The sequence below is a fragment of the Neolamprologus brichardi genome, chromosome 13 (genome assembly GCF_056152115.1).
Source record: "Neolamprologus brichardi isolate AB-2024 chromosome 13, ASM5615211v1, whole genome shotgun sequence".
Classification (NCBI taxonomy): domain Eukaryota; kingdom Metazoa; phylum Chordata; class Actinopteri; order Cichliformes; family Cichlidae; genus Neolamprologus; species Neolamprologus brichardi.
The window spans coordinates 3,890,107-3,902,692 of record NC_142116.1 but is presented as its reverse complement, the minus strand read 5'-3'; the positions used below and the strand labels follow the sequence as shown (position 1 = coordinate 3,902,692).

Here is a 12,586-nt window from a genome sequence, read left to right as displayed (position 1 = left end):
TTCTTTCAGTGGCAAATGTAAACAGGAGACATAGTTTCTATGTAAAACTTTGAGTATATTGGTCATGTTTCTAGAGACAGGCATTGCTTTTGAGTTTTTCAAATATATTCCTGGGAGCTTTACACACCACACGTTGAGTGGCATGTACTTCCATGAACAGAAGGCAAACATTTCCACAGATGAAATCTCCAAAGCTGAGCAACTCGCAGCATCAACACTGCTGTTATGACATATTTGTGTCCAGAGCCTAACCCAGACACAACTGAGGTATGTGCAGAAGTCAGAAGCAAACAGACTTGATGCTTGAAAACTACCTGCTGGTCTAGACAGATATATTGATACAAATTAAGGCTTATCTTCCTATCATGCTTCTGTAAGACAGACGCCTGAAAAACATGGCTTGAATGCATTAAAGGAAGATGGAGCGTTAAGATGGTGTCTGAGATCAAAGCTGACGACAAATCTCTGTGTTTCCAACTTGCACCCATTGTTACGAGTTGAAAAACACCTACAAGGTCTTTGAGTGAAGGATTTGTTTAGGTTCAAAGCTGTCATTTGACTCATGTTTCAGTTGTATTTTACAAGCTTTAATAAGGATACCAAATGAAAATTAAATGAGATAAGACTGCAGATGTAGGCGAAGAAAAAAAAAACTTCCTCAGCAACAGTGAGAGGAGGCCAGGGCTGACTCTGGTTTGTAATTGCGCACATACTGCTGTATTATATGTTTTGACATTGTGAACTCCTTTTTAGCTCCTGCTTATAATCGCCACATTGATCAATTATAGAAAGTAGCAAACCAACAGGAAAAGCCTCAGAATCCCTTTTATAGGCTTTTATTATAACCAATGAATTACCTTCTCCTGAGACTAATTAAATAATGTACTGTTTGAGTAAAGTGCTCTGTTTCATATGTGTAAAAATTACTTTTTTGAGTAATGACCCCAACATTGTCTGTGAAGGTTCTCAGTCATCCAGGTCATCGTAGTCAAAGGAGCTTGCAAAGAAAAGCGTCTGGACTTCTTTAAGTTACTTGAAGACGTTTCACCTCTCATCCAAGAAGCTTCTTCAGTTCTAAGGTCAAATGGTGGAGAGTCCCAGATATAAACTTAGTGGGAGTTTCCCCCCACAGAGGGACAAAAGGACCCCCTGATGATCCTCTAATGGCCTGAGCCAAGGTGTGAAACTGGGTGTGGGTCCCAATCAGCCAGAGTTTCAAGTGAGCTCATTGTGAAACCTGGCTCCACCTTATCATGCGAATTCCTGAGGTCAGATGGCCCAGGATGTGAGTGGGCGTTAAGGCGTCTGGGGAGGGAACTCAAAACTGGATTATAGATGGCAGACAGTTGGTGTCGTAAACCACCGCCTCTGTTCAAAGATGGTCGCTCACAGTGGACATAGCTGGCTTCTTTCACTCCTCTTTCAAACCAGCTGTCCTCTCTGTCCAAAATGTGAACATTGGCATCCTCGAAAGAGTGTCCTTTATCCTTAAGATGCAGATGGACAGCTGAGTCTTGTCCTGTGGAGGTGGCTCTTCTGTGTTGTGCCATGCGCTTGTGAAGTGGCTGTTTGGTCTCTCCAATGTAGAGGTTTGGGCATTCCTCGCTGCACTGTACAGCAAACACCACATTGTTAAGTCTGTGTTTTGGAGTTTTGTCTTTCGGGTGAACCAGTTTTAGTCTGAGCGTGTTGCTGGGTCTGAAATGCACCGGGATGTCATGCTTGGAGGGGAGGGGGGGGGATACTCCCACTAGGTTTAAATCTAGGACTCTCCACCATTTGACCTTAGAACTGAAGAAGCTTCTTGGATGAGAGGTGAAACGTCTTCAAGCAACTTAAAGAAGTCCAGACGCTTTTCTTTGCAAGCTCCTTTGACCCCAACATTGCTCACAGCAAAGAGGGGAAATACCTCCAACATTCACAAAAAGTTGACCACACAACAAATCTGCAATTAATCTGTAATGTCTTTGATATGCTGCTTAATGATAGTGGTGACTCTCAAAGCAGAGCCAACGAGAACCCAATGAGAATTGATAAGGCATCGAATCGAGAAGTGATAGCGATAATAGAATTGGAATAGCTGAATTCTTCTCAATTCCCCATCCCTAATCGGGGCTTGCTGGTTGTGCAGCATAAAAGGCTGAAAACTGAAGGAGACAGAGCTTTTGCAGGCTCTGGAAGTCTCTCAGATCTGTGGACTGTGGACTCTATGCAGGCTTTCAAAAAAACATCTTAAAACTCACCTTTTTAGCCTAGCGTGTGGTTAACTTTTGTTTTTATGTTCTGGCATTTTGTTGTGAAGCTCTGAATGTTGCTATACATGTAAAATTTCATTTACTTTAATTACTTAGTGTTGAATTTAGCAAAGGACAAAATTTCTTCTGGGGAAATACTGTTCCACCCCTCCAGAAGGTTTCCAGGTGTTTGGAGTAGACTTCTCCACAATCTTAAGTCAATCTTACTATATATGCATTTTCAGGATTGGATATGGTTCGTTTCCTTTTTATCTTATCTTACCCAGAAACATTCAGAATAATGTATCCATCACTTTACCAGTGCCATTGGTTACTACAACTCTTTATCATAAAACGATGTGCATATACAGACAAAAATATTCACACTGCTTTTCATCGTTGAAGTTTTTATTAATACTCATATCTTTGAACTCTTTGGGGGAAACCCACTCAGGCACGATGATGGCAGGAAACCTTTAAAAGGGCTGTCTTACTGAAAAAGGACTTTTAATGGACCTAAAACTGAACTTTATCACGCTTCTTCGAAACAGATTATTATGTTCACATGCATAATGACACAAATAGGCCAAGACCCAGATCAAAGCCAGAGCAGTGATTTTTTTAAACACCATGAAAGCATATCACTCTCTTAATCTTTGCTTATAATCAAAGGGGGCGAAATCAGTTTCAGATGACTGCTATTCCTGTAGCCAAGGGACTGATAACCAACTTTTGTTCCTATTGTAATTTTCCTCAAAAAGATTCCAATCCTGAAATTGTAATTTGTCACATCTAACGGATGAATAGATTTGTCCTGCTCTACTGACACAGAAGAGAAGACTTTATTTTACGAAATCACATATTGCTTGACCAGATTTTACATTAAAACTTAACTGAACCATAAAATGTACTGTCACAGTCACCCTTTTCATCTGCTCCTTCGCACATTTGCATTTCCCTTTGAGGCACACAGTAGACACTCTTTCAAGCAGAACTATATTACACTCTTTATGGGACATTGGGCGATTCTGTAACATCAGTTTCAACAAGGCCTGTGGGAATATTTGATTTGAACATTTTACACCAATTTCTTTAAAAAAATCCGTTTTTAGCAGCAGCCATTATAAGAATTACAAGTTGTTTTTTTGCCTACAATTTAAAGTGCTGCTTATTCTGGGACACTTATCGTTAGTTATAACACTACTTTTGAAGCATACCTTGCAACAGAGTGAAATTCTTTGCACTGGGAGCAGTCTGTAAGAGTTATTAAGCCTTGTCCAGAAGAGGTGGTTTCTCTTGTATCTCTGATTAACACATTAATCACAACTAAACTTGCAGCCTTCGGTGGAATTGATTAAACCATCTAGTTAGGTTACAGATAGACTGTGGGGACATGGACGCTGATGTTGCATTCCATCTACAGGGGAAATGTGGGGCAGGGGCGGTAACATTAAATGAGAAATGGGTTGTTTGGTAACTTCATATTAGTACATTCAGTTGTGTCACCCTACATTGTTCTTTCCTTTTACTTGCTATGCTATTCTCCTCTGCGTTATCAGTAAGGCTTCATTTTATAACAGATTTTCACAGTCAATGCAGGAATCAAATCTTTATATTACTGAACAGTGTTTCACAATCCACAGTCAAACTGGATGACGGGTTTAGGAGTTTCAGCTCCTTATGTGCGACGCCCTTTTTAAAGGGACCAAAAGTAATTGGACAACTGACTCAAAGGCGTCTTAATGGGCAGGTGTCAATTTCCTCAGGGTTGATTTGAGGGGTCGTGCTTGTATTTGGAAGTTTTTGGTGTTGTTGAATATCCCAATTCTTTGATCTTTGGGCTGAAGGAAGAACAACACTCGGTGTATAAAAATGCTCAATCAACAATCTCTTTATTCCCTACAACAGCGGTCCCCAACCTTTTTTGCACCACGGACCGGTTTATGCCCGACAATATTTTCACGGACCGGCCTTTAAGGTGTCGCGGATAAATACAACAAAATAAAACTAGTACCGTTACCGAAAAAAAAGAAGATTTATTCATAACACACGTGAAAAGACCCAGGAAAACAGAGTTAACAATCAAAACGATAACAAAATAACGCTGAAAACCGATAAAAACCCTTAAAACCATACATTTTACACCTGAGCCTCAACTCTCGCGGCCCGGTACCAAACGACTCACGGACCGGTACCGGTCCGAGGCCCGGGGGTTGGGGACCGCTGCCCTACAACACTTTGACCATAAACGTCCAAACGGGAGATGTGGACAGGAGGGTGTCCGCCAGATCTCGAAGTGTCGGACAGTTTCTCACGTTCTTATAGCGTCAGCCCCCCTCCAAAGTCATAAAACCTAAACATCCACATTCTTTCTCTCTCAGTGAGCCTAAGTTTTGACCTTGGCTTCTTGTGCAGTATGTTCTGTTCTTTTCTAATCAGACAAATAAGGCCACGATTCTCCAAAAACAGTATTTCTTATTAATCAGCAGTATAATGCATCATAAAACAATGTAATTCATTCACAATAAATCAGCAGTCTAATGTAATACAAATCAGTCTAATATATCTAATAGTTGTCAGGAGTTAAATGCAACCTAAAACTACATAATGATTTTTAATCTTTAATTAGGGGTACAACGTGGCATAACATAATATAATAATCTCACAGTGTGAACAGACAAGATGCGGTCAAAGGAGCTCTCCCTGCAGGTGAAACAAGCCATCCTTAAGCCATCCAGAAAAAACCTCATCCAAGAAATTGCTACAATATTAGCAGTGTCAAAATCGACCTTTTGGTACATCCTGAGAAAGAAAGAAAACACTGATGAACTCAGCAATGCAAAAAGACCTGGATATCCATGAAAGGCAACAGTGGTGGATAATCGCTCCATCATTTCTATGGTGAAGAGAAATCTCTTCATAACAGCCAACAGAATCCAGACAATACAGAAAGAAAAAGGCAAGAAGTCGTTGAAATCTCTTTATTCAATCAGGAAAGTATTTACATGACATAACCTACAGCAAGCACTGGTAATTAAAGTGAGTGAGAGCACAGACATGAGTCTTGATAAAAGTGCAAATCTTAAGTAAACACAAGAGTCTTCCTAACTTGAGGCTGGTCAGAGGAGCAACAGGCAGCAAGGGGTTGGGCAAATCTGCGAAACAGGTGAGGGCAGTTAGATGGGGCAGAGTAACCAGGGAGAATGTGTCAGGTAGCGTGTACACGAAATAATAATGAGATCCTTGGAGGTAGTAGGAGAGACCTTGGTCCGAGAGGAGGCTGATGGTGGATGGGCGGGGGGCGAGTGAGGACCGGAAAAGAATGCCAATAGCCAGTAGGTGAGTGGTGGTCCAAGCTGACAGGAAATAAGTGGCGTCTGTCTAAGGGGGTTGGTGCACATGAGATAAAATCTGAGGCGGGCTGGGGAAGCGGGGGAAATAACGGACAGGAAACAATCACTAAAAAACGTCTAGCTGGACTGGCCGGTTTATCAAACTGAGTGAGCCGATAATCTGCCAAAGACTGGATAGCCGCATTGGTCATTTTGAACGGCGGTTGTTTGCGTCCGATGATTTGCAGGTGTTATTACAGTTTTCATTCATATAAGTCACCTTCCTGTGACTCCCTATATTTGTTTTGCTTCCTGTCCACCCCATTTTTTCTCACCTGTCTCATTTCTCATGTGCTTATATTCCTGGTAGTCAGTTCCTATTATGTTTGTATTCCCACCTTCTCCTCTTTCCTTGTTAAAGTGTCAGGTTGTCTGCCTTTGGGTGTCACTGGTCTCTCTTGGAGTGGATTTTCATTAGCTTTGCGTGTACACTGACAAACGCGTGCTGGTTTTATTTTTGTAGTACCACCAATTAGGGGCTGATGTTGTATTACACCCCCCCAACAAAGACCTACAATCATGCAAACACCCACATACATAGATGGGTTTACTAACCTTTCTATAGCTGTGCCCTCACAGAGCTGGTGTGAAGTTTAATTGCTGCCACAGTAGAAGAGGGACACTTGTGGTGCTATGAAACCCATCATTAGACAGGAGTAGATCTGAAATCAACAAACATCACATTACACAGATATTTCCAGCCTAACAGGACTGGCAGTTTGAGCTTGCAGGTGCTACTACGGTTGAGCGGTGTTCTGTGAAACATAATTCAGCATGTGATTGGCTTCATTGTCGCATTTTTTCTCTTGGCTGTCTGTCCAACTCAGATGGCTGGATGAATAAATGTGTGGATTTTGTCCCGCTCCTCATGGCTAACTAAACACAAACATATTTGATATGGAGTAAAAAATGGCCCAGTGCCAGTATTACCTGAAAAATATCAGCTTTGTGTCTTTCTCTGATTTAGTTTGGGATTTCAGGTACCCAGCTAAAGCCCTTGCAGGAAAATTGGATAATATTTCTAACTGTAACTTAAACACATACTCACATAGGCTTTCTTTGCTCTCCGCCCTCTTATGTCATCTCGGTGGTGTGTGGTGTGGCACTGCTTGTTTACAGCACAGCAGAGTTAATTAGCTGTTTTATGGCTGATTTACAGTCCGACGGGCAGACAGAGGAGATGGCCGCTGTCTTGTCCTTGTTGCCTGCTCAAGGACTTGTCAAAGAGGGCATTAAACTCGCAACACATGCACAAGCACTCACACACAGACATAGACAGACAAGTGGTCTTTTTCTGACCAAAATGTATATTTGTATTTTTCTTTGTATTTATAAAGACGTTTGGAGGTACCACGTACATGCAGTACACACTTGCATCTTCAATACACTTACCCCAGACATGAATATTAAACCCACTTTTTATGTCTAAACATAATTCCACTGTCTAGACTCATTTATCAGGTTGCAGCGCTCACACACGCAGATGTGACCCGGCTCACCTTGACCAGTTTGTCTAATCTCACTAACAGAGGAGCAACAGCTTTAGGGAATAAAGAGCTGAGAGAACACCTCGCATGACACAAGCTCGCACATGGGTGCACGCAAACGGTGTATAAACAGCTCAGCTACCGTACTGCGGTAAAAGCTATCAGGAAGGAGACTTTGTTTAATGGTCTGATGTAGGGCTGGGCGATATATCGAGTTTTTTAAAAATATCGATATGTTTTTATACGAGATATAAGATGTGACAATATCCTTTATATCCATATAGTCTATGTTACGTTATAATTATAGTTGTGGAGCCACAAGTTTGCCTCTCTTTCGTCCACTTTTGTCTTTACGCAACGTTACTCGACCTTGCCTCTCTCCTTAACTGAACACAACTCCCCCATCGCTTCACCTGCAGGCAGCGACAAGATGGACACGGCAAATCTCCGTTAACGAGTTACTGCGCATCGCCCCGTGCGTGGGGCTGGACGGCGTCAACGTGTTAACGCGCTAACCACGCTAACGAGCTAGCCACGCTAACGCCATGCAGCCCACAGGCGCTGCACAGCCTAAAATCCTTTCATTCTCTCAAAAGTTGATAGTGCGCCTTTTGTATGAATTCTGGTTGTGCTTACTGACTGCGAACCGATTTTATGTGGAACACGGCGCTCAGCAATCTGTCAAAAAATGTTTTAGTTCGACTTTGGTAAGCTACGGAGCTGCACCGCTTGGTGGATTGTCGGAGCGTTACGGCTACCGAGGAGCCTCGCGTAGTAATACGTACTGTGCTTCAATGTAATATTACCGTATTGTGTGTGTATAAGGACCATAAATGGCACCTGTTAAGAGACACGGTTATGAAGCGGATTTCAAACTCCAGGCTGTCAGTCACACAGTAGAAGTTGGGAACAGAGCAGCTGTGAAATCTGTCTCTTTGTTATTATGCTCATTGTCTTTTAGTTTACATTTTGACTGCACAATTGTGAGCTATTTGTTATGCACAAAAACAACATAGTTTTCTTTTATTTATGGAGCATTATTATTTAATAAATGCTCATAATTTATTTTTGAGTAGTTTTTTTTCATGTACATCTATGCTGTATGTTAATAAAAGTGCCTGTGTGACATCTGGGACACAGCTTTGACTAAGAACTCTCTTCTTGTTCTTACTTTATGGCTTTAAACAAATATCGAGATATATATCTTATATCGCCATCCAGCTAAAAAATATCGAGATATGAATTTTGGGTCATATCGCCCGGCCCTAGTCTGATGTCTTCTTCACATCGTAATCCTTGTCTAAACTAAACCAAACAGCCTTAATTTTGGAAATTTAAAGAAATGTTAAGGGATCCAGTTATGGATGAATTAATTAGGAATTTTCAGGCCCGAATTTTCCAATACCAGCACAGCTAAGAATAAGAAGTGGTAGAAACTCTGATGTTACAAAAAGTAATAATGTCAATGGAAAGAGAATTTATTAGGATGCGTTCAGCATACAGCATATGATTTTGTTTTTCAAGCTTTAAACAAAGATGGATAAATGAAATAGCAGCAAAGTTTTGGATGGTTAGTGAACCATCAACCAAAGCTAGGATTGCTAGGCTAATATATAAAACAGAAGCAATGCAGAGCTTATTCACCACACTGACATCCTAATTGGCCAGACGGTGGTTCATCTTATCAGATATATTAGTTTGGTGTACTGGGAGTCTGGAAGCTGAATAAGCTTAATGAGCTTAATAAGTTTGCATAAAGGTCTGTGAAGACTTTCAGTCAGAAGCCACTTGGATGAGAAGTGAAACATCTTTGCAAACCTAAAGAAGAAATTGTCTTTTTTCAAGCTCTCAAGATTTGCATAATGGTAAACTGCACATGAATACTGTTAATACAACAAATGACTGCTGTAAATGTTTGGGCGATCGTGGCTCAAGAGTTGGCAGTTCGTCTTGTAATCGGAAGATTGCCGGTTCGAGCCCCGGCTTGGACAGTCTCGGTCGTTGTGTCCTTGGGCAAGACACTTCAACTACCGCCTACTGGTGTTGGCCAGAGGGGCTGATGGCGCGATATGGCAGCCTCGCCTCTGTCAGTCTGCCCCAGGGCAGCTGTGGCTACAACTGTAGCTGCCTCCACCAGTGTGTGAATGTGAGAGTGAATGAATAGTGGAATTGTAAATATAATATATAAATGCAATCCATTATTATTAAATTCTGAAAACAAAAAGGAAATCAACACTAAACCGTGATGGACGAAATCCAGAAATATGGCTGACATTTCATTACTTACCAACAGCGTCGCCCACTTAGGTTCAGTTACTCCAGACAGTATAGACTAGAGGCACATTTGCATGTATAGTAGTGACCTTCACATTCAGTGTTACTTATGAATAGTTTTTCAAGGGGGTTAATATGCAATCTGAAAGGCCTGGGATGGTTTGGTGCTGATCACAGGTCTGTCACACTACATTTTTAAAATAAATCCTTTTTTAAAAAACTTAATCAGGGTGATTAACAAATGCCTCTGTGTCTAACAGATGCACCTCTGGACCCTATTTTCAGTAGTTTTGGACCTATTTTTTCCCCCTGCCACCTATCCTGCCTTCACAGCAGTATAACAAATCCTGACGCACTCATAAAGGTTTAAAAAGGCTTAAAGGGGATCTGTTACCTCATCCACAGCTTCCAGTACACAGACACCCTTCCTCTCACACACACCTACTCAGCTAGTCTTTTACAAATCTAAACTGACATCTGCAGGAGGCTAACAGCGATGCTAGCAAGCACTCGCTGTCATGTGAGCAGCATTCCCACAGCGGTGACAGCTAACAAGGAAAGACATCACATTAGCGGGCATGGCAGCGTGCTAGCAGAGCGCTTGCCGCCGCCGGAGCACCTGACTGTGCTGATGTAGCTACAGGTGTACTATTCAGTCATGCTTAAAGAGTCTGACACCGGCAATCGAGCAGCCGGCGGCGCGCTAGCACAACACCTGACAGCCAGTTAATGTCAGTGTGCAGCCTTTTCTCATCAACAGGAGAAGACACGGCAGCACGAGAGCTGCTTCAGTTTAGAGGAGTGTAGCAGAGTGTAGAAGCCATTGATATTTAGGAGGGGTTTACACTTTTTTCTCTCTCCTTTTCTCCTTTTCCTGTCCTGTCCTTGCCTTTTCTTATTAATTTGTTTTTATTTTTCTCTTTCTTAATCTAGTGCTGTGCTTTGGGCTTCTTTTATTGGTTTTGCTCTTTTCATTTAATTTTTTCTTTATCGCCATCCATCTATTTTCTTTTGCTTGTCCAATTCAAGGTCACAAGGCGGGCGGGGGCTGGAGATATGCTTCGTTATCTGTTTCTTTTTCTTTCAATTTCAAATATTCTCTAACATCCTTGCAGTGCTTCTGTTCCTAATGTCTTTCTTTTCTTTTGTTAGGAATGTTAGGAAGTATAAGGAAAAGTCTGTTTTAAACTAGGGATGCAACGATACCAATTTTTTCAAACCGATACGATACCGATACTTCGATCTGAGTACTTGCCGATACAGAGTACAAAAAACGATACTTCTACCACACACACACACACACAAATACAATGAATTGGAAGACAGGTTTTATTATATTCCCCGGCGATAAAAAATAAAATCTTAATAAAAATGACCACAAAAAAATTTCAAGTGAAAAATAAGCACTTCTGTTAAATTATTGCAGAGTCTCCACATTGTAATTTTACAAAATATCACTGAACTATTGGCACTGTCTCGAGCTAATAATAAATAAACACTTCTGTTTGGACTAAAATAAATACAAATTAGGTTTGAGAATAAAATAAACTTTTAAATTATTGCAGAGTGTCCATATTGTAAACAAACAAACAAAATAATTATTATTAAATAAATAATAAAATATAAAAAAATTATAAAATAAATAATAAATAAAATAATAATTGGCCCCCTAGTGGCCAATCTAAAAAACTACAATAGAAATGACAAGCCACCCTCTGATTAATGAAATAAGTTGGTATCGGTTCATGGTATCGGTTAACTTTTACGAGTATGAGTACGCACACATTTTACAGTATCGGCCCCGATACCGATACCAGTATCGGTATCGGTGCATCCCTATTTTAAACCACTTCACCGTATCCTGATGTGGTGAAGTGGTTTTTGTTTTGTTTTTTACTTCGACCTACTGTGAGTGTTTTTGCATGCTAGGTCAAACTCCTCCAATGTTCAGGTTATTCACATTAGAGACCAAAAACTTGATCGACTCCCTCTGTCTTCCCAACATTGCTTAACATGTCACAGCCTGCATCAGGCAGAATTTCTGCCAAAACGACCAGAAACATACTGATTATTGCCTGGCATGTAATTGGCTAGAAATGAGTTCTTCTGTGTGTAGAACAGGTGGCTAACCCCGAGCTAAATGTAGAAACAAAACCCCATTAACATGTCCGTATTGATTTGGAAAGAGCTGGGAAACCGAGCTAATGATGGAGAGGGGAGATGAAGATGCAGTGAGCATGTTGTTATTTTTCAGGTGTAGATGCACTCCTTAGCTTTATTGATGATGGTGCGTGTCGCTGTTTTACTTTGTGTGGGAGGATTCTTCTCTTTCTTTTTCACTCTTCATTTAAATGCTGTGCTGTATCTTTGTTTGTGTTTTCGGTCAGCGTTTGGACCTCATGCTGATGAAGGCCTCGCTGTTTGCCTTTGTTCATCCGACATTTCCTCATTAATGAAGTTTGCCTGCCCTCCTCCTCCTCCCCTCTGACTCCCACCATTCCCCCACCAGCTGCTTTTCCCCACTCATCGTTGCCTTCCTCCTGTGTGTTAGAAAGCATCTACTTTGATCTCTGCCCCCCTCCATTCCTCCTAAACCTATATTTTCATAATCCTTTCTTTTTTATCATTTTTCTTCATCTACCTGCTTCTTTCTTACTGCTTCGTTACTTCTGGCCTTCTTTCCAGTGATATCCTTTTTGTCAGTATTACTCCTTTAGCCCTGTGACTTCTCTTTCTTACCACCTTAACATGTTTGCTTTTGTCAAACAACCCTGATCGGTTTTGGGGAGTTTTTTGTGAATTGTGAAGCACTTTAATCTCATTTAGTTTGCACTGTTAGGATGCCCTTGAGCAAAGCACTTAACCTTCAGCTGTTCCCTGTAGAGTTTCTCAAGGATAAATCCAGTAAAAGAATAACAACCTGTGTTTGAGTTCTGACACAGTAATCTGTCAGAAATAAATCCATGAAAATAAATAAATTAAAACTCTTTTTTTTCCATCTCACTCTACAGCAGCTGATGAGAGAGCGACAGCAGATGGCCAGTCGTCCCTTCGCCTCGGTCACTGTAGCACTGGAGGCTGGTGATGACCAAGAGGAGCTGCTACAGGTCAGAACAAAGGCACAAACACAGAAATATACAAAACCAAAGAAGACTTGAACACGTGGGTGAATTCTTAGCATTGCAATGGATAAAAGACA

At 41.1% G+C, this 12,586-nt stretch overlaps 1 protein-coding gene across 3 annotated transcripts in view; it reads left to right on the top strand.

Annotated features, from left to right (window-relative positions):
• The window catches only part of atrnl1a (attractin like 1a), a 359,651-nt gene that overhangs the window by 282,882 nt on the left and 64,183 nt on the right, over positions 1 to 12,586 (top strand). For all 3 annotated transcript variants that reach the window (XM_087849988.1, XM_087849987.1, XM_087849989.1), the window contains one exon: positions 12,399 to 12,494. In XM_087849988.1, coding sequence (XP_087706114.1) covers positions 12,399 to 12,494 — 96 coding nt within the window. The remainder of the gene's footprint in view (positions 1 to 12,398; positions 12,495 to 12,586) is intronic.